The 21,906-nt window shown below is 44.0% G+C and overlaps 1 protein-coding gene across 9 annotated transcripts in view; it reads left to right on the plus strand.

Moving 5' to 3' along the window:
- Nucleotides 1-21,906, plus strand: part of ADGRB1 (adhesion G protein-coupled receptor B1) — a 277,528-nt gene that overhangs the window by 192,526 nt on the left and 63,096 nt on the right. For 5 of the 9 annotated variants that reach the window (XM_052704254.1, XM_052704257.1, XM_052704255.1 and 2 more), the window contains 2 exons: nucleotides 18,291-18,394; nucleotides 19,563-19,658. In XM_052704254.1, the coding sequence (XP_052560214.1) occupies nucleotides 18,291-18,394; nucleotides 19,563-19,658 (200 nt within the window). The remainder of the gene's footprint in view (nucleotides 1-18,290; nucleotides 18,395-19,562; nucleotides 19,659-21,906) is intronic. The other 4 variants (XM_052704258.1, XM_052704261.1, XM_052704262.1 and 1 more) reach the window with 1 other exon arrangement.

Raw genomic sequence — 21,906 nt, forward strand, 5'->3', positions numbered from 1 at the left:
GCTTGGAAGGGACCTAGAAAGAGTTCATAGAATCATAGAATTGTGAAGATTGGAAAAGATTATAAAGGTCATCTAATCCAACCATCAGCCCATCCCCATCATGTCCACTAAATCATGCTCCTCAGTGCCACGTCTGTACATTTCTTGGAAACTTCCAGGGATGGTGACTCCACCACCTCCCTGAGTAGCCTGTTCCAAAATCTTGCCTCTCTTCCTGAGAAGAAGTTTTTTCTAATATCCAACCCGAGTTGGTTGCATTTGATGTCCCTGCAACAATCTTCTTCCATGGGAAGTTGTTTTGCCGTCTGAAACGAAGTGCAGAAGGGAGGGAACCGTGCTGGTACAGCAGTGGCACCCAAATTGTACCCAGGTGGCACTCAAGGTGTCCTGCTGTGCTCTACTGAACCAGCTGGGACCCATATCCTACAGATCTCTGCACCATACTTCAGCTTGTGAAGAGAAGGCTCCAGGGAGACCTCATTGTGGTCTTCCAGTATTTGAAATGAGCTTATAAGCAGGATGGAGACAGAACATTTACACAGGTAGGTAGAGAACAAGGGGAAATGGATTTAAACTAAAAGAGTGGAAATTTAGGTTGGATATTAGGAAGAAATTCTTTACACAGAGGATGGTGAGGCACTGGAGCAGTCTGCTCAGAGAAGCTGTGGGTGCCCCATCCCTGGTGGCATTCCAGGCCAGGCAGGATAAGGCCCTGGGCAGCCTGATCTAGTGGGTGACAACTCTTCATGGCAAGGGGGTTGGAGCTCAGTGATCTTCAGTGTCCCATCCAATCTAAGCTATTCTATGATTCTGTGATTCTGTTATTCATACGTGCCCCTGCAGCACTGCATCCGGCAGCTGCAATAATCCAAACTTCATCCTGAGCTTACAACTGCTTAAACTTTTGACTCTGGACATTGTGATGACAGATGGGTGAGCTTTGTCCATCGTGCTGTCATTGCGAACAACCCAGTCCCGGTGAAGTCTAGAAGGGTTGCATGATCAGAAGCAATAAATCAAGATTTCTGCTGCAAGAATAGTTTTAAGGCAAAGCTTGATATAAGTGAGCCCAGCTGTGCAGCTGAGCAACCAGGGAAGGTCCTCCACTCATCTATCTTATGGAAGTGGGCTGGGAGGCACAGAGAAAGAAGTCTGTGGCTTGGCTAAAGCAGAACTTTCTCTAATGCAGGGCTAACTTTATGTTCATAGAGGGACTGGAGTTTCTTAACTAAACAGATAGGGAAAAAAAACGCCAATTTGACATGGTCACATACTACTGCTGCCTCAGATCTTGGTGTTTGGGAGTTATCTGGTTACCACAAATTGGTGTAAGCCCTTTATCATCAGTGCAGGCATTTTTGCATCAGAGATTGTATTTGGCTGCAGGAGGATGCAGCTTCCTTCCCCCACACATGTTTTATTGTATCTGCAACTTACCTCTCTGCTAGTCTTTTGGGGTTTGGGTCTGAAATTGCTTCCTCCCTCCTCTTTCCAACTCTTCTGGCTGTTGATTGGGATGTAGTTTCACAATTTGTTATTCCCAGACTGGAGTCAGCTCATGAGTTCATGAGTTCTTTGGCTGTGCTTGGAGGAAAGCTGAGATCTGAATTCCCCCTAAGTAAAGCCCAGCATTTGTCAGTGCTACGGAGCACTGCTCACTCAGGTCCTCCTAGTTTCTTGTCCGAGTGTCATTCCGAGCTGCCTGCCTTCCCCAGAGGTGGCATCTCGTCAGTGTTGGTGTCTGCAGTGGTGACATTTATAGTGCAGTTTTTCATGTGCCTTTGGAGCTCTCCAGACAAGAAGCTCTGTCCGCCTGTGTCATTAATATTATTTATTGCTATAAATCTCCCTTCTGGAATCTTTGGCCCTGGCAGTTTGAAATATTTGTAACCCTGCTATGGGCACTGCTTCTTTGCAGTGAAAAGGGACCTGAAAAGGTTTGTGGTGGATGAGTGTTGCTGCCCAGGCGTCTGATTCAGAGCTGCCAAGGATGAGGTTTTTCTTCATGTTGCTTTTGTAGCAGGGAAAGGAAGCAGTTTTCCTTGATTTTGATAGAGTTATGAGCTTGTTCTGAAAGCAGTGTTGGAAAGAGACACCCCTAAACTATGATGGGACTGTTTGGACCCAGCCCAAAACTGGACGTTGAGCTCAACTCTTTCTCTGGATCTGATTTCTCTTGGATCCTACTATTTCAATTAGACAGAGGCATTTTCTCTTGTTAGTTTGGCTGGATTACTGTCTGACTGTCACTGGACACTAAAAGCTCTTAAATTAAAGAACACAGACAGGGTTTTGCTTCTGTCTTTTCATTTTGGTTTTACCTCACACCCAGCTTGGTAGAAGAATGGTAGTGATGCACTCTGATGCTACACCCACATAATAGCAGTGCTAATGATGAGGGAAGAGGGGATGATAAGGGCAAAAGGAAATTACACAGCCATATGTTCAAACTATACCTTTGCAAGATGTGATCAGTTTGATTAAGGGTCTTGTGATGGTGTTTTACAATGTTTCTTGGCAATTTGGTGGAGACAGGGAGAATCATAAAATCCTTAAGGTTGGAAAAGACCACTGAGATTATCTAGTACAACCATCAATCCATCAACAGAAGGAAGGAAAGCAGGAGGCTGAGGATTTGCAGCGCAGCCTTTCAGTCTTTGGTTGTCTTGTCTGAATTGGCTTGCGTCATCTCTTCTGCCTGCCATGGTTGGTTCTTTATGAAGTCAACCAAGCTTTAAAGTTGAGCTCTTAGAGCACTGGTAGCGTACAAATTCAAGTTCACTTGGAAATGTGTTGGTGACATGGTAAGTGTAGGAGTGAGATGTAACGTCCCAGGTTGTTGCAATGCAATGCAATGCAATGCAATGGAATGCAATGCAAAAAAAAAAAAAAAAGAAGTGGATTTTATGCTGTTAGCTTCACTTTGCACAAAGGCAAAAAAACATTTTGTGGTATGCTTCCTACCTAAGGGGACAATGAGTTCAGAGCTGCTCTCTCGACTCACAACATTTACTTTTTTTTTTTTTTTTTTAACTGAAAACATCCCAATGATGTCTGTGCAGCAGAGGAGAAAAAAATCCTTTTTACCCTGGGGAAATAATGAAGCATAGAGAATAGACTCACAGTGTGCATCTTGGCTGGGTCAGAATGGCTGCTCGGAATGGGCTGATGATACTTTCGATGGAAAATTATGGCAGTGTTTCACTTTGATAAGACCAGAACACTTTATTTGGAGATGAGTATTTTAGCATTTATATTCTACCATTGTTTATCACCTGAGATTTGGGGTCTGGATAAGAACAAAGCTTTTTGCTTGCCTTCAGAATAACCAGCTCTCAAATTCAGTTATTCACAGGTTTCCTTAAGAATAAGGCTGCTTCTCTTGCAGTGTTAACTCTTTGAAAATTTGAAAGAAAAGTTCTCACTATTGCTTGGCTAGAGTTCCTACAGTGTCAAACCATTCCAGTCATGCAATGTGGGTCTAATGAAGAGCTCATTAGGGTTGCTGTATCTGTGTGTATTGGTTAAGCCACAGGGCTTAGAGCTTTCCCTGTGCTTGCAGATGAAATCGTGACCTTGGGCTAATCACTTCATTGCTTTCTGCTTCCCTTTCCCCAGCTGCAGCACCCTTGCAGGTGACATCCAAGCCTGCATGCATCCTCATTTGTACGGTGCCCTGAGCCTGAAGGGTGCTACAGAAATGTCCAAGTGTTGTCATTTCCCCAGCAGAGCATTAGGAACCTCCGCTTGCTCAGTTAGCAAGAGCCGTGCCAGGGCAGAGCTGTGAGCATCTGGATTTCTGAGGTCCAAATCACACGTTTGTACCATTGGCACCTTGTCACCCTGTCCTGCTGCATGTGGATGGAGTGTGTCTCAGCTGATTGTGCCTCTTCTTACAGAGCCCTTGAACTGGAAATATTTCCTGAAATTTCCTGATACTGAAATGTTGAGAGGCTAACATGAAGAGGGGAGATCCAGCTGGGACTACCACCCCTCCCAGGAGAGCTTGGTGCTGACACTGGGGAGGCGTATGGTGCAAGTGCTGCTATGTCTACTCAGGGCAGGTCCTTCCCCAGGTCTGTGGCAGCCGCTGGGAGCAATCTGTGATTCTGCAAATCATAAACTCCATGCTGCTATTTCTCTTGCTCATCAAGGATGCTCTATTTACTAAATATGGTACAATCCCCCTGAGTTTGTCCAAGTGCTTTTAGCATGGAGTGGATGGAGCATGAACCAGCTGGGTTTTCACCTCCCACTCTCTCATAATACAATTAGGAAAACAGTGAGATGTATGATGCCTGTTGGTGGCCCAATGGCCAACCCAGCATTATAACAAACAAGAATTGAATTATTTTGTAAGTGTGGCCTCCTAAGAGAGGAGCTGATTTGTGATCTCACAACATCATTTTTCTGGAAGTCACCTGCTGTGTTTGCTTTGTCACTGCTGACTTAAGTCCATCAGCATGCACTGCAGGAAGAATTTGGGCTAACCCTCATTGAGTTTGGAGAGATCATGGAGTCAATGATTTTTGATGGGCTCTGAGAGAAAGAGGAATACTGATGGAGCCTGTACGATACTGCAGGTGCCAGGATGCAGAGCAATGCTTGGTGTGCTCTTTTGGTGTGAGATGTGGATGAAGAATACTGTACACATATAACTAAGAATCCACAAATAAGTGGCCAGTGCGTGAAGAAAAGCAAGTAAAACGAAAGAGACAAGGGTTATAGGAAATCCCTCTCAGTGCTGAGCTTCGAGGAGAGACAACAGCAGAATATATTAAAAGAAGGCAGGTAGCACACAAAGTAATAATAGGAGGATTTGGCTCAGCATATTAAGCAGTCATCCCCACATCCCACCTCCTTCAGCTGTCTGCGGATTCGGCTGTCTGTCGATCCAGCGAGCAGTTCAGTCGATATTAACATCTGACAGCTTTTGACTGCTGAGTTTTTTACTCCACGCTTGTGGATTCGCTTGGGGCTTTCGCTGGAAATTCCAGGAGGTGGGATTGCTGCAGCTCTCCGAAGCCAGAGAGCTCCGCACAGCCCTGGCAGCGACTCTTCTGCAGGCAAATGCTGCATCACCCTCTGTCTCTTCATCTGAAGGGGACGTGGGAGAGAGGAGCATGATCAAGTGGCTGTGAGCTTAAAACACTGTGGGATTCACTGCTTCAGCGTGAGTAATACCGAGCCTAATTCACCCTTCAGTGTTCAGATGAGAAGAGCTCTGGCATTAACCAGGTGACCCCAGGAGCAGAGCGTGGCTGAGGTTAGTCCCTTGGCTTCAGCTGAAATTAAAATCTCCCTGTCTGCATCTGGGGTGCTGCTTGTCCAGGTGCTCCCGAGGGGTTTGGTGCTCATTTTGAACCTGCAGTGGTTAATGGCTTGTTGCCACGAAGGCAGCTTAGTGACAGCTGCCCTATTACCCAGCCATGGCTTACTGCTGCATTAAAAGAGATGTGGATTTAAGCCAGGACACCCGGGTTTTCCCCATTCCAACTTTCCCTTTGCTAGGGGTCCAAAAAGCAGCTCTCAGTCTCAGCCTGCAATGATTTGAGCCATCTATGGCCAGAAATGTGGGCAAAGTGGGATAAGCAGTGTCTCTTTGTGTCTCTGTGCTCAGGACTTGTACAATATATGAGTGTGGGAGTGATTGTATATGTGTCTGTGTAGGTGGGAAGGGACAGTGTGTCATCCACACCTGGCACAGTATCCTCCACACTGATGGCAGTGAGCAAGGGTGAGTTCTTTGAGAGGGTTTGTATTGTTTCTCAAGGTGAAAATGCTGAGGGGAAAGAGGATAATAGCCTTTAAGTGGATAGAAAGGAGTTGAGGAAAGGGAGTAATCTGCTTTTTGTGTCTGCTGAGGATTGGGCTTGAACTGCAGTGAGAAAAGTTTAATTTAGGTGCAAGGGAAAATCTCCTGGGTGTGGGGAATAGGCAAGTCTCCATCAGCAGAGATGAGTTGGGGATGGTTTGTATGGCTTTGGGGCAAGTGAATGGCTGAGATGAGCTTGGCAGGTCTTTTCCCTGCCCTTTTGCCTGTAAACCAGGTCTCTGTGTCTGTTGTTTGCTCTGTAGAAGGGAGAAAGTGTGGCTGAGGTGTGACTCATTGCTGGAGGGTGGAGAAGTGGGTTGGGTGAGTTAGAGCATTCATTTGGGATGGTGGGTAAGGGCATGTATTTGGGAAAATCACAGAGTGCATCCAGAATTGCACAAAGCATCTTGCTTGCTGACCATATCCACCTGTAACTCTTGCTCCACAGTTATTTTACATTTATCACATGTAATTTGGACCACCAAGTTGCTTAGGAGGCTTAGTTACAGAGTGTGATTTGCAAGACTGAGCAATCTGCTCAGTGCTGAATGGGCCAGAAGAGCCAACCTGGTCCAAAATAGCTTCCAGCTGAAATGCAGGAGAAAAAGCAACACATGGATACAGGCGGGAGTGGGGGCACATGTAAACAGTGCAAGGACTTTAGTCATAGCAGCAAGTCATGGCACATCTGCCATCGTTATGCATTGCACCAATTTGGCTTATATAGAGGAGGTTTAAAGAAAGAACACTGGATAGCTTTCTAGGTGGTTTTTTTTTGGGGGGGGGAGATGAGGAGGGAGAGCTTCTCCCACTGCAGAGTGCAACGTGGGAGACAGCACAAAGGTGCTTGTTAGAAAATGGTAAGGAGTGGGTGATGGAGGCTGGTTTCATTGGCTCATTAGGGGTGGGAGTCAGCGTATTAGTGCTAAATGGAATTATCTTCCTTTTCAAAGCCCTGTAAGGACTAAGCAGGTTGTGTTTGAAGTGGGAGATAGTTGAACTGTCAAGCATTCTGTACCTGTCTCTATTATGCTCCATAGTGCTTTTGCCCGGAAAAGCCTTTTTTAGGTAGTTCTGACAAGCTCTTTCACCACTGATTCCTGTTGTGCTCTGCCTAAAGGCTTAGGTTGCCCTTGAACTGCCATGCAATGAGATGTGGATGTTAAGTCATTATTATTATTTTTTTGCAACAGATGGCTACTCATTTAAACCAGAATTGAATCTGTTTCCAAAACGTTTGTGCCTTAATACTGTTTCTCTCTATGGATAGCCGCATGGACAAATTTATTGGCAATGTTTTGATATAAAGGCAGTCTATAAGTGAAAATGGTCAATATGCATGAAAAACCACTGTCAGATTCTTAATTATGAGAACAGGAGCTGGAAAACTCCTGAAAGTTAGGACAGTCTAAACAGAAAGCATGATATTGTGTGTCATAATGGTCCTTTGAAACTAAGTCTGTAGGTTGAATACTCTCTATCTACCTGCCCTACCAACCAGAAGGATGTACAGAATACATGCAGTAAATCTGTGAGAGCAAAATGACACTATTCGTTTCCCATAAGCAAGACAATGCTTTCATTTTTCATGACAAATTGTTCTTTTTGCTTTTTTCAATCTGGAAGTAGTGTCAGCCCTTCTCTGGACAGGGAATATCTTACTACTGGGGCAATTTTGGTCATGCTTGTACACAATGGGCACGGTTGTAAATCCAGAGGAAGTTACAGTTTTACTCCCCAGTCACTTAGTTGTGAATGAGATGAGCATAAGGATGAAAGTTGACTCCTAGTGTGCTGCTTTGACATCATTGTCCCAAGTAAAGGGAACCAGCACCAGTAGCTCCCCAGTAACCAGCAGTGTGTTTATGCTGAGTAGGTGAAAACAAGCTTGATCCCACAGGCTCTTCAGATTGCAACAGGGAGAAAGCTGTCACTGTCATCATAACAGCATGCGGCATCTGTGTGATGCACACAAATCACATCATCTGCTAAACAGCTGAAATCCCTTCATATTGTATTCAGAGGCAAATTCCAGCCAACATGCTCCCAAAAGACTCAGAAGACTAATAATGGCTTGGAAATGTGAAATCATACAGTCATTTGAGTTGGAAGGGACCTTTGAAGTCTACCTCATCCAACTCCCCTGCAAAGAACAGAGACACCAACAGCTAGATCAAGTTACCCAGTGCCCCATCCAGCCTCACCTTGAATGTCTCCAGGCAAATCTTTAAATTCAAGATTTCTGGTTCAACCTTAGTTTGGATCAGGAACCATTGCCAGTGCAGACATTTTCAGTGATTGAGCAGTGAAAGATGGGAAGCTTCTTCCTGGTCCTTACAGGAAAGGAATCACAGCTACAAGCAATAATTAAAAGGAATTAATTAAATTGTTTAGGGATGTCTTGTCCAATATTTGCAGAAGTGCTTATGGCTCATGTTTTGGATGAAGCTTTTCCTTAAAAATTAGCCTTTAATGGGCAATAGTGATAAAAGAGGAAGAGGAAGGCAGGAATTTGTTCTCCATATGAGCATGTCTAGCAGAAGTCTTATCATAGAAACATAGAATACCATGTTGGAAAGGACCCACAGGGATCACTGAGTCCAACTCCTGGCTCCACACAGGAACACCCAAAATGCAAACTCTATGTTCAAGCACATTGTCAAAATGCTACCTGAGCTCTGGCATCTTGAGGCTGTGATCACCACCTGGGGAACCTGTTCCATGCCCACCATCCTCCCCATGAAGAATCTTTTGCTAACACCCAACCTGACCTCCCCTGATGCAGATCCATGCCATTCCCTTAGATCTTCTAGATACCTCATTTCTGCCTGCTGCCAGATATTCCCCTGATGGTTTTCTCTCCAGGGCCAAGTCAGGGAGGATACGTATTGCCTGTTCTGTAGGGAAAACTGCCGGTCTGGCATTACTCACCAGCACGACACTGATGGAGTAAAACAAACAGCGGGTTGTTTTGGAATAATTTGGTGAAATGCTGTCATCTGGCATGGAACCAAAATATGGCTTAAAACAGGATAAACACAGTCTGGATTCCCCCCTCACTTTCAATTCCCAGTCTGCCACAGTATTATTTTTTTCCCTCTCTTTTTTTTTTTTTTTTTTTTTTTTAAATGTGTGTAAATCTTACACATTTCCCTGCAAGGGGCTGCACGCTACTGCTAGGAAATTAGTCGAGCTGAGGACACAGTAGTGGAAGCAGAACATGATGAGCAATGCGTGGATAGGCATTGTAAATCATTTATCGACTTTGAACTGACTGTCCTCTGTGTAGTACAGAGAAGGAACAATCCAGACTATAGAGAAGCAATGAAGGAGGCTCATTTTTAATATCTTTAGACACTGATTATATGTCCATACTCTAAAATAATACTAGTAATCATAGTTGTATTAATAGTATCAAAGTACAGAACAAAGGCTCTATCACTGCCCTTTAATTGCTCCCACTGCATAATTGTTATTACTGTTTATTGGCTTGTTCCAGCAATGCCCAGGGATGGCCCAGGAATGCAGTGGTCCACGGACATTCCACAAGGCAGTACAGATAAGACCCTTCTGCTTAGAACCTTGAGCTTGTATGAACATTAACTAAGCCACATCACTTTGTTCCAAGGTGACATGGGCCAGATGCATCGTGGACCATCGTATTTTCAATTACAGACATAACAAGATAACGTTTTACTGCTTACTGCAGTGCATTTGATGATACTATTGCATACTCTGAATGAGGTTCTATCTGCCTCTGCCTTCTCTCAGAAGAAAGGAGAGTGTACCCATAGAGGTATCTGGTTATTATCAGCCTTTTTCATGTATATGTGTTTGTGAAAAGTGGTTCTGTTTTCTCTTCTGAAATGTAAAATGTGCTTTAAAGGGAAAGGCTGAAGCAGGATTAGTCTTACTGGGTGCACAAAAGCAAGGATTTTAAAAAAACAGGAACTCTGACTGGCTAGTTAACAAACAGTTAAACAAAAAACTCTCTCCTCTCTCTTCTTCATACCTCCCCGTGTTAATATTGCACAGCAGAGAGAGAGATGCTTGTATTTGCTTGTCCTGATGTAGCTCCAGGAACCCCTGAAGGCATTTACACATATCAAAAATCCAAGCTGAATTAAGCTCTGGAAGAGAGAGGGAGTGTGCTATTATTCTCTTCCATTTACAGGGTTTAAAATAAGCCCCTGAGAAGTTAAGGGCTGTGTTTTCAGTTTGAAGCAGATCGTTTGAGTGGACGTTGAAAAGATTGGCCTATATAATGGACCTGTGCATATACAGTTGACCTGCAGGCAAGCTGGGAATAGACCCCATGCTCTTTCCTGGTCATCCCCAAGCTCAGCACGCAGGTTCCCAGTCTGTGGCTTGCAGAGGGATGCTGATATTCAGCAGAGACTCATTAAGCAGTGGTTTCACTAGTTTTGCAGTGGGAAAAGGATGGTGAAGGAATAAAATTGTGTATTTTAAAATAATAGTAATGGGCTATTTAGTGAAAATCATAGAATTGTAAAATGGTTTGGGTAGGAAAGGACCTTTAAAGATTACAAGATTGTACCTCCCCTGCCATGGAAAAGGGCATCTTACTAGTTTTGGCTGCTGAAGCTCCATCCAACCTGGCCTTGAACACTTCAAGGATGGAGCATCCACAATATCTCTAGGCCACCTGTTCCAGTGCCTCACCACCTCACCACCCTCATGTCAAAGAGCTTATTCCCTGTGTCTAAGAATCTGAATCACTGAAGGGTTTGGGTTGGAAGAGACCTCAAAGATAAAATAATTTCAGCTCCCATGCCATAGGCATGATTGCCAACCACCAGAGCAGGATGCCCAGGTCTGTGTTCAACCTGACCTTGAACACCTCCAGAAATGAGGAATGTTTAAAAACAGCTGGCTGGGCAGGAGAATACTCCCTAGTATTAATACAGTCATGATCCAGCCCTCCTTGTTATCAGGACTTCACATTCTGGGCTTGGGAATGCATTCTGGTAGTCGAAACAGCAGCAGCAAGCTGATTGCTCTGCTGATGACTGGCAGGTAGATAATGCGTGCTGTTAACTCCCGTAATTCTCCACCAGACTGAAGGAAATTATCCTGACAGTTCCTATTAACGAGCGGTTATGTGACCACTCCTCTGCCCTGAGAGCTTCGTCAAGGCTGTTTACTAAATGCAGATTGCCATGTTGTATCTTGAGAGCAGACTCAATACCAAGTGAAGAGCTAGCAGTTAATAAATAGTAACACGTTAAGGTATCTCTCTGGGTGATTTCTGTGTACTGCAATTACAAAAAATTGCCTCTTAGACTGGCCAAATTACATAAAAGTAGCCCTCCGTTCCACAGATACATTCCCAATAATGGGCACTTATTAGTTTTGACATGAGAAGATGGTAGTTATGATATGAAGGTAGCAAAATGAGGTACTAATCCCCTCAATCTCTCTCACAATGACATGGGCTGAGCTGGGGAAGATGTTGGAAAAGAAGTTGCAAGGAAATTATTTGTTAATGACACCACTGAGAGATTTTTCTGCAGGGATCTCAAAGCCTTCCTCAGAGATTGGAAGATACTTTGGTGCCTTCTCAGTGCTCCTCTGCTCTGAATTAAATGAACCCTGTAGGGCTGCTGCTAATTCTGACTCACCAAAACATCTCCTTTCAGTGTGATCCCAGTCTTGTCTTCACTAAATCCTTGATACTGCTTGTATTTTGGGGCCCTCCTTTTCCTCTCTCCCATCCCTAGCAGAATTTCTATTAGTGTGTATGACACAAGCTGAAATTTCTCCTCTGGTAACACAAGCTTAAATGTCTGTGGGACAGAGCAGACCAACAATAACCAGTGTAAGAAGTGTATCTTCCAGGAGATGAAAACAGAGCCTTCTATACCTGCCTCACCAGCTGGCATGGACCCCTGCAACTGGATAGCTGGGTGTCCATGCTACTTTCACTGAGCACAGTGTGAGCAGTGGCATATGAACAGCACCTTCCTGTGCTATGGGATGAGGTATGAACAGGAAGGGGCAAGGCTTTACTCCTTTTAGCTCTGCAGAATCATCAGAGGTGGATGCATGCATCAGCAACAGCACCATGAGCTGAATTGTATCCAGAGTCTTGTTCTTACTCAGATGAAGGCTGAAGATGAAGATACTGCATATTACGCTGGAAGAATAGCCTGGGGCCAGGGAGCTGGGCTATGAACAGCAGCTGATGGGTGGTAGCTGGAGATGACACTGGAGATCCATCACATTCAAATCTTGCTCATAGATTTACACCTGTCGTTGTTACCTCTGTACTTTCTGTGTAACAGAAAAAGCCTGACCCTGAATGAGAAACCTAGAATCTAACCAAAAAGGGATAAAAATATTTTCAAGATTTTTTCATGGATGTCAAGGACATCCACCGTTCATTCATTCCTCTTAGGTTGTTTTTCTTACAGCAGTGACATAAACCACTTTGTTCAGAAAACTATCACTTTCATGAGTACTGGTAAAAGCATTATTCTCCAGCAATTTTAACAACTCTTTGATAGCTCTCTGCTTTGAAAGTTGTCCAACCAGCAACAAAATCAACAGAATGTGGCTTTAAAAACTACTCAAGAATTGTGAAAACCCTTTAGTCTAGTGGCACAAAAATGTTTTCTGAACAATTCTTGTAGTAAAGCATATGCATTAGGTCTATTTCTTTTTTAGAAGAGTAGAATGAGCCTTACTGCTTATGACTTGTGAGAAAAGGTAGAGGGTGCTGGACTTGGTCTTACAGAGAGGAAGGTAACCACAGCCCACAGGCATTAAGATTGACAGCTGCAAAATGATAAAATCAAACTCCTCACTTGTGTGTGATGATATAACAGGACAAGAATCACAAGCCATAGCTTGGAAGATTTCATATGGGATGGTAGGAAAATATTTTCACAGGCAGAATAGTATGGTCTTTTAGTATGGACATTGCCATGACTTGCCTCACCTAAGGCTGGTGATAGTCTTGCTCCAAGCCACAAGTTGTGTTAGAAGCCTCCAGATGTCCCTTGCAACCCATACTTCTGCAGTTCTCTATTTTCATGAATCTTTAATTTCAAATATGCTAGAAGTCAGGCTCAAGGCAACGATTCTGAATTGCAAACACATTCATAAAAACAAAGCGTAGCACCTTAAGTTCCCAATGTCTGCATTTAAATTGGGAGAAAAATAAATAATCAGTGACTTTATTAGTAGGCTATCATACCTATAGAGAGTTTGTTCAGCCTTTCTCAGTATCAAAGATGGGGAAAGCAAAAAGAACAGCTTGTTTGTGAGGTCTCAGGCAAACTGCATGGCATTAAGAAATACCATTTTTGACTTTGTTCTAATGGGAGCCTGTTTGACCCTGGAGCCAGAGCAGAGTAATGGAACAAGCACAGCTCAAATGCAGTCACTTTTCAGTGCTGTGCAGAAACTAAGGGGAGGAAAGAAAGACATACATGTCTTTCATGAGAATGCAGAGGGAGGAGAGCCAGAGAGGAGTGTGAAGAGTGAAAAGAAAAGGCAGGAAAGCAGTCATGGAAAAATGGTCAAATTAAGGGAGAAAGGAAGAAAAAGTAGGGGAGAAAAAAAGGACTGAGAAAGGAAGAGGACGAAATAGAAAAGAAGAAGGAAGCAAAGCAAAATTGTGAAGGAGTGTCCTTCTGCCCTGTTAGGCAGAGCGATGCAGCGGCAGGACAGCAAACAGCCCCAGGCAGTAGCACTCGTTATTTCCATCCTAGCTGATGTCATTGATTGCTTTTCTCCTCCTTTGTCATGCTTGCTGACAGAGTCGTGGGACTTGAGACTCTGTTCCTACCCAGCCCAGGCAAAGGTTTCTTTTCCAGTTCCATAGGAGAACAGTCTCATCTGCATTTTGAGATGCTTCCAAATGCCATGCATCAGCAGACATGGGGAGGTGAAAGAAGCAGGGCTGGGCCATTTGGGACCATCTTCTGTCCAAGCAGGTGGACCTCCTGAGTCTGTCCTTTGCAAGCAATGACTTTATTCCTCAGCTGTGATGTTGGGAAACTCCTGTAAGACTTTCTTTCTCACTTTAAGACCCCCTTGATGTCATTCTGTTGGTATTACTATTTCTTTTTAAATCAGTCTTTCTTTTTCCCCTCTTCTTCCTCCAAGGAAATTTTCCTTGCCAGCCTCAGATCCCACAGCATCCAACCACCTTCTGTCGGGGGGTTTAATTAATCAGAAGAAATAAAACAAATGATGCTTCATTTGCCAAAGGGAAGAAGTGTAGGAGGTGGGAAGGAAGATGAAGAGGACAGAGAAATCTTAAAAATGTAAAAAGAAAGCAGAATTCTAAGATATAAAGGCCTAAGCCTTTAGGATGTTTTATTCCCAAAGAAGTATCTCTTACTACAGGCAGTGTTTTTTTATAGTTATCCACTCTCACAATACCAACAGAGCTGGCTGGATGAAGGGGTCAGAGAGGATGTGGAAGTGAGGGGAATTAAGGTTATTGTGTTTTGAGTGCTGGGATAAACTCTACTCATCCATTAAAATCCAAACTCAATTTCTCATGTTGCTCTCAGATGGCGTGAGTTGCATGTCTTGATTTGTTTGTTTTTGTTGTTTGTTTTTTTTTTTGCTTTAATGGAGCTCCTCCCTGACTTTTATCCAGTTACCCATGAAAAGTCAGTGAGACAAGACCTACTTAAATCAAATGTCACAATCGATGATCATCCCAGGCCACCGTTTGTGTGATGTGAACTCATATTGCCGAAAGCGAGGAGCAGGGAGAGAAAAGAGGGTTGAGACTGGAATGAGAGAACACAAACCAGGCCAAGTCTGAGCAGCTTGTGCTCCCCAGTTTATCACAACCATCTCTGAGGTGGGGTAACTTGGGTTCTGCAGTAAGCAAGCAAAACAGAGATGGCAAAGGGAGAAACTGTGATTTTGTGCCAGAGATTGCATCTCTTTTCCATATCCTGACTAAATCAGAAACTTCTGTTCACAGAAGATTCCCCTCCATCAATTTATAACGAGCAGGATACAATATTTCAGCACTCAGAGCACACGGAACATGTCCAGTCTCAACTTTTTTAAATGAGAGACAATTTGAAAGGTTAATGTTTTCCCTGAAATTTCTTACTTTGTGTTTACCTACTTCCCCCTGAAAACAGCTTCTAGCCTTCAACAAATATTTGGCAGGAGTAAATTCTCTTGGTGTGAATAGAGTCACATGAGTTAAAAATCTCAGTGATACAAGTCTTCATAGAGGTTAAGAGGAAGAATCAATGTGTGAACTGAAGCCTTTTTTGGAAGTAGTTCAGGAAGCTCTAGGTGAGGGAAGATGCAGAACCTTGCTGGATGGATTCACAGAATCACAGAATGGCCAGGGTTGGAAGGGACCTCAAGGATCATGAATCTCCAACCCCCCTGCCACATGCAGGGCCCCATCCAATCTGGCCTTGAACACCTCCAGAGTAGGGACATCCACAACCTCTCTGGGCAGCCTGTTCCAGCACTCTCTATAAAGAATTTCCCCCTAACATCCAACCCAAATCTCCCCTCCCTCAACTTAAAACCATTTCCCCTTGTCCTGCAGTTATCAACCCTTTCAAAGAGTTGATTCCCCTCCTGTTTGTAGGCTCCCTTTAGGTACTGAAAGGCTGCAATGAGGTCACCCCACAGCCTTCTTTTCTCCAGGTTGAACAAGCCCAGCTCCCTCAGCCTGTCTTCCTAGGGGAGGTGCTCCAGTCCCCTGATCATCTTCGTGGCTCTCCTATGAACCCTCTCCAACAGCTCCCTGTCTTTTATGTATTGGAGGCTTCACACCTGGACACAGCACTCCAGATGGGGCCTCACAAGAGCAGAGTAGAGAGGGACTATCACCTCCCTGTCTCTGCTGGCCACCCCTCTTTTAGTGGAGCCCAGGACACAATTTGCCTTCCAAGCTGCAAGGGCACATTGCTGGCTCATGTTAAGTTTCTCATCTATCAAGACCCCCAGGTCCATCTCCACAGGACTGCTCTCAAGGACCGCTCCCACCAGTCTGTATGGATGCCTGGGATTCCTCAGATCCAAGTGCAAAACTCAGATCCCTCTGAATGGCATCCATTCCTTCTACTGTGTCAGCCACACCATTCAGCTTGGTGTTGTCAGCAAACTTGCTGAGGGTGCACTCGATTCTGTCATCGATATCACTGATAAAGATGTTAAAGAGCACTGGTCCCAAGACAGACCCCTGGGGGACGCCACTCGTTACCGGCCTCCACCTGGACATAGAGCCAATCTCTCTGCAGCCTTTCAATCAGTTTCTTATCCACTGGGTGGTCCACCCATCAAATCCACATCCCTCCAATTTGGAGGTAAGGATGTGGTGGGGGACCATGTCAAAGGCCTTGCTCAAGTCCAGGTAGACAAGGATTGATGAGGACTGACAAGGCTCATTGCCATGTTGTTCCATGTTTATACATAATTGCTCATAATTCAAAGGCATGAGTCATTGCCTGAAATCTAGTACCACTGTTTCTGCAATCTGAATTAGGTTCAGCATCCAGAACATTGGTATGTATGGATTTGCATAAGATGTATGGTGTTAGATTCCGAGAATCCCAAGCCTCCTGTTTCATAAAGGAAACTCAGTGAAGCCATACAGTCATGTTAAGTTACTGACATGTCAGAGTTAATAAGATGAGCAGGAAGGAAATGTTGCAGAGTTAGCACCACACTGCAATTCAGTTTGGCTTCCAGTCTGCAACTGATCTGTATCCAGTCAGCTTTGAGTAAAAATCCCACAAGCTGCCTTTACTCCTTTGGGTGTATAAACCCAGTTGGGTATTCAAGCCTTTGAATTCATCGCTACATTTTGTCTTAGATCCCTTAAGGTCTTGTGCCAGCCTTCCCAATAGCCCCTGAGGGGTTCGTGGCAGCTCTATGGTGAAAGTTTTGTTCCTCGTTAATTGCCCCCTTGAGATTATTCAAAATGCGAGAAGTGCTTTTGGTTGAAATATGCAGGCAAGGAAGATCTTACCAAGCCCTTCAAACTGTTAGGATAGTTCAACTCAGATAAAAATATACTGGGGAGGTTCATCCCTTCTTCATAGTGGGCTCTGTGGAGTAAATCTAACTGTAGGCCTTCAGTCAAGAGACATATTTGCTTTGCCCATGTGTTGAGTTGGCCAGACTCCATATAAACACAGCACCGAACCTTGCCTAATATATTTTGCTTTGCAGAAGGCTCAGTAGCCTGGAACAGAGCTGCAGTAACCTCTGCTTCATGATGTCCTGCTGATTGGAGGTTCAGGTTGAGCAGCCTCATGCCTGCCAACAAAATAGTCTGGACAAGTCCTCAGAGGACTGCCTGTTCCATTCCCAAATTCATGCGTAATTGATTTTTCTTTTTTTAATTTTTTTTTTTTTCTACCTTGAGCTCTTGCTATGTCAGAAACCATCTCACTTCCATAGCTGCGGCAATAGGTGTTGGTACTGCGCCAATCTAATGACAACCTTGACTGTGTGCTCCCACACCTTTGTGTACTGCATAATCACTTTAAATGGAGGGGCTCTGGTACATCTGCTGCATGGTGGGGTCCCTGCTTCTCTGTCCTCTCTCCAGCAGAGATCACTGATGTGGAAATGTGAAACGTGCTGAATAAAAAGCCTGCAGCTGAGGAAACCAAGTGGGAAAGAGATCCTAAGAACAAGGGGAGTTTAGTGATGTTAGTCTCTGGCATATAGTAGCTGGTTATGGACTTAGTCCCAGGGAATGCAGAGAACTAGATTAGGAGTAGTTACAACACGTGTTTGTTCTTGGTATTGCAAGGTGTGGTCAGTGGCAGATCTCTCGTGTTGACAGCAAAGGAGAACCATTGCATGCCAGCATTTTCCGTAAAAATCCCTGCATATGAAGAAATGCCTTGTCAAGTAGCATAAGAGCAGTGAAGTGATGTATGGTATGACTAGTTGCTGCTCCCTGGGGAGGATATACATCTTATTTTTCCTTTGCTTGCTTCAGCTCCTCCCTTGCCAGATGGATGTTTGTAGTCGGTGGAAGATTTTCACCTTCTTTTCATCCTCCAAGCTTCAGCAACAGCCATTCCCAGAAGAGCTCATTTGTAATCGTTCTAGTGTAGGCAGAGCTTTCTGCTGTTTCCTCATTAATTATCTTTGAAGTTCCGCACTGGATGTGAAAGGTCTGATCTCCTCTTGCAAACCTGTGACTTTTACACACCTCACTACGAATATCAGATTTTTAAACCCAAACTTAACACAGGTGTGTGTGGGAGCAGAGTGAAGTCCAAAGAAAGACAGGGTCAACCTGAAGTAACTCATGGGCCTCTCTCCTCTTTATTTGTATGTGTAGTGTGATGTGAAGGTCGATTGAGTTGATGTACAATCAGACAATTAGGAGAAAAATTCTTGCCACGAAATTGAGCTGGTAGCGTTTGCTGAGCATCTTCATCATCTTTTTGTTTTGTTTTGTTTTTTTTTTAATGTGTTACTTTCTCTCTTTCAGAACATGGAAAAGGTGCTGGTCCCTTCTGTCACGTTAATTGTAGGCTGTGGAGTATCTTCGCTGACACTTTTGCTGTTGATTATCATTTATGTCTCTGTTTGGAGGTATGGCTTTCATTCTTTTCTCTTCTTACTGGGGAAAGTAACTGTCTCTTGATCAGCATGGATCCTGGAGGTTTTGCTGTCCCATTTTGGGTGTCTGTTGCCTGAAGAAGAACTACTTTGTAATGAGTGGGTCTTGTAAAAAGTCATCATGGTGGCTTAGTTGGCATTACTCTTTCCTTTTAGTGCCAGAGAAATTAGTACAGTGAAATTAGTACTATGACCTCATGTAGTCTCATTGTTCTGTTTTCAAAAGCTATGTGTGCTGTTTTCTATGCCTTTATATAGCCCAGGAAACCTTGTTTGCAGAGAGGTGGACGTGCACTGCCTCCTGGCAGGCAAGTTGCTTCAAGGTATTTTGGGCTGGGTCTTTGATAACATCAAAACATGCTTGATCCATTATGAAAACACCTGGCCCGAAGTACTAACAGTACTTTTCAGGAGCTTAAGTGTGGAGTGTGAAGAAGTGTTACATCTCGTGGGCTAAATAATTCTCTAATCCCTTAGCTTTGTTCTGCCTTTGGCTTCAGATGCATATGAGATTCCTTGATACATCGCATTTCAAAGAGCTCCTGTACACCTATGTGGAGATCAGATGCAACCTTAAAGTGCCCCTTTGTAGGGGTGAGAGTCATTTTATAGGAGAGTTGTATTAAACAAAGGTCCACATTGGCCCACATCCCTGTAAAATGCATGTTGGTGGACTATTTCAAGTCTGAGAACCCAAGATATGCATGGGATTCACAGCATTCCACAAGAACTGAGTTTACACTATGTAGACCCATGCCTTTCCTAAACTTGTGGCAGACATGCTGAGAGCTTCATTACTCTAGATAAACAAAAGAGGAAAATCAGAACCAGGTGAATGACCATGAAATTAAAAAGGAATGGCTACAAAGAATGTACTGTTCATGACCCTTTGTGAGAAGAGATCAGTGCAGGACTCTCACTTTTCAAATGACTCTTCTTAGTAGGAAGGAAAAGGTAAATTCATTTTAGATTTGTGAATTGAGATAATGTTTTCTACCCTTTATTAGAGGAAAGAGACAAGAGAGTTAAAAATGAGCAAAAAGAAAATGCACCTTTTATTGATACTGTGACAGTGCATAGTGGCTAGTTAATTATGGTGAGTGCTCTGAGTTGAAGACTGATCATAATAACATTTATCTAGAACTCAGGTTTTTCCGTGCCTGGGGTATCATTGGATCTGCTCAAGTCCTTGTCCTCTCCTGCTTTTCCTCAGGCTGGGCAGCACTGGGCAGCGCTGGTAGGTGACTTACTGGTGTCACTGGTGTCAGGATCAAGTGGAAAGTTAGGAGAGAGGAGTGAAGAGCAAGTGTTGGAGTCTCACCCTCTCTTTCCTATCAGAAATAAGTTCAGGATCTGAAACTTAAGTTCAGACATGAGGTTGAATCAGTTTGGAGTATGGCGGAGTCATTTGGAGTAATGCAATATGTCTTCTTCCAGGAGCATGCCCCTCAATATTTACTGTCATTGAGGACAGTAAAGTTAATTGTCTGCCCTGTTTAAAATATACCCTTTTTAATTTCCAATTGCAGCCTTTGTGTTACTATGCCTACGCCCAAAATGATCAAGTTCAGTATGAATGGGGGGACATGTCTATGGAAGGCTTGAATGGGCATTTCTGATTTAGCAAGGGATGGACATGCATTTCCAAGTGATCCTGAGACCAGATATATCTTGATTAAAGGGCTCTCTATCCTAAGTCTCTCTGTGTAAATATTTGTAAAGCATGATCAAGTGATCTCTAGAATTTCTCTTTGGTGCGCTGAGTTTGTTTCATTTCTTATCTGTAGATCATGTTTTCATGTTTTCTGAATTTCACAGCATTCCCGTGGCTGAGCCCTGAGCACTCTGTGTGTCCTTTTTATTTTAGGCATAGCTGCTGGACATGAATGTGCTTTTCTAATAATGGTCTCAGGAACATCATATTCAACATTATCTCCTGGCTTTCACTTCGTTTTGTCCCTAGATGTTATACAGTTTATCAGACAGCAGCTGGAGGAATGTTCACAAGGGGATCAGCAGTATTATTCCAGCTGTTGTTGCTGAAATACAGGAGCCATATCAAAGTAAACTACCTATCTGCTTAGTCTTCTGTGGAGCACATCCACCAGAGCTCAGCTGTTTTGGGGAGCTTTGGCTGTGAAGTTTCTCATTCAGACCTCTGGACAAAGGCATCTGGAGCATGTACACATAGACTCAGCTTGAGTATGATCCTCTTCTGATGAATAGGCTCACTGAGGCTGACAATCTGGAAACCTTCCCAGAATTTTGCCCAACTAGGATTTGTTTATACATGGGAAGCAGAAAGATAGAAAGACAAAATAAAAAGGGGAAAGGAACACAGTGAAGAACAAGAGGCAGAGTAAAAAGGAGGTGGTCCCAACTTTGGGCTGCATATCAAAGAGGAAATGGTTTTGTTCCATTCAAAACCTCCAATAATGGTTGTTTCTTAGTGGCACCTACTCAGCCATCAGCATGACCAGCATGAGTTTCTTGATGAAAGTGATCGCTTCAGAGGCAGCCAACTTGGCACAGTCTCACTTCATGCTGGACATTGTTTCCGTTTGGCGGCTGTTGGTGGCCTGTTGGTGGACTCGCTCCAGTTCCCAGTAGACAGATGGCTGCAAAAACTCTGCTACAGATGGTCCATCTCTGGCCTTACTAGCAGCTTTGGCAGAGAGGTCAGTTGACACATTGGGCCGTAGAAGTGGAGTGCCCTTGTTACCTCTGGTTATGGTTGTCCTAATTCACAACTGGAAACCATGTGTGTTGGCCATGTTTTCCACCAGCTGAATGGAAAACAGAGGCATTCAGAAAATAAATAATAATAAGAAAAAGATTTTCTCGCTTGAAAGCCGATTTGAAAAATGAAAAGTGGGGAGAAACAGAATTGCTCATGGGTCAGAACAGATTGAATGACTTAGAGCTGTACTTCTTTTCGCTTTGGTCTGCGCCACTCCTTGACAGGATGGTGTTTCAGAAGCAGCCTGATGCATTTTCCATCCCTGAACCCAACTGCAGTTCAACAGCCTCCGGAATCAGAGTGACCTTTCCATAGCATGGAGATCAATGCTTGCTATCAAATAGCTCTTCCACCAGCCTGTCAGCATGTAGGGCACGGCAGCAGCTGAATGAATGCTGTATCGCTGAGAGATATCGGTGTAAGCTTTTTTCATTCCCTGTCCATAGAGGCTGAAGATTGATTTAGTGGTTGTCAGCAAGCTCTCAAGTGGCTTTTAATGCTTGCTTTAAACCCAAGAGCTCTGCATTTTGCTGGGGAGGCTAAGGCACTCTGTGGTCCTAGTGGAAGGCAGCAGGAATGAGTAAGTTTGTGCGGAGAAGGATGTGTAGGAGCACCACAAGAAAGCAAAGTTGGCTCAGTGTTTGCAGAGAAGAGGGGAGCAGAATGGATACAGAGAGACAAACTGCAGGGTTTTCCTAATGTTCTCCATCTGTCTTGGGCTTCCCCACATCCCACAAGACCCAGG

Source organism: Tympanuchus pallidicinctus, unplaced genomic scaffold (genome assembly GCF_026119805.1).
Source record: "Tympanuchus pallidicinctus isolate F22 unplaced genomic scaffold, pur_lepc_1.0 scaffold5, whole genome shotgun sequence".
Classification (NCBI taxonomy): Eukaryota; Metazoa; Chordata; class Aves; order Galliformes; family Phasianidae; genus Tympanuchus; species Tympanuchus pallidicinctus.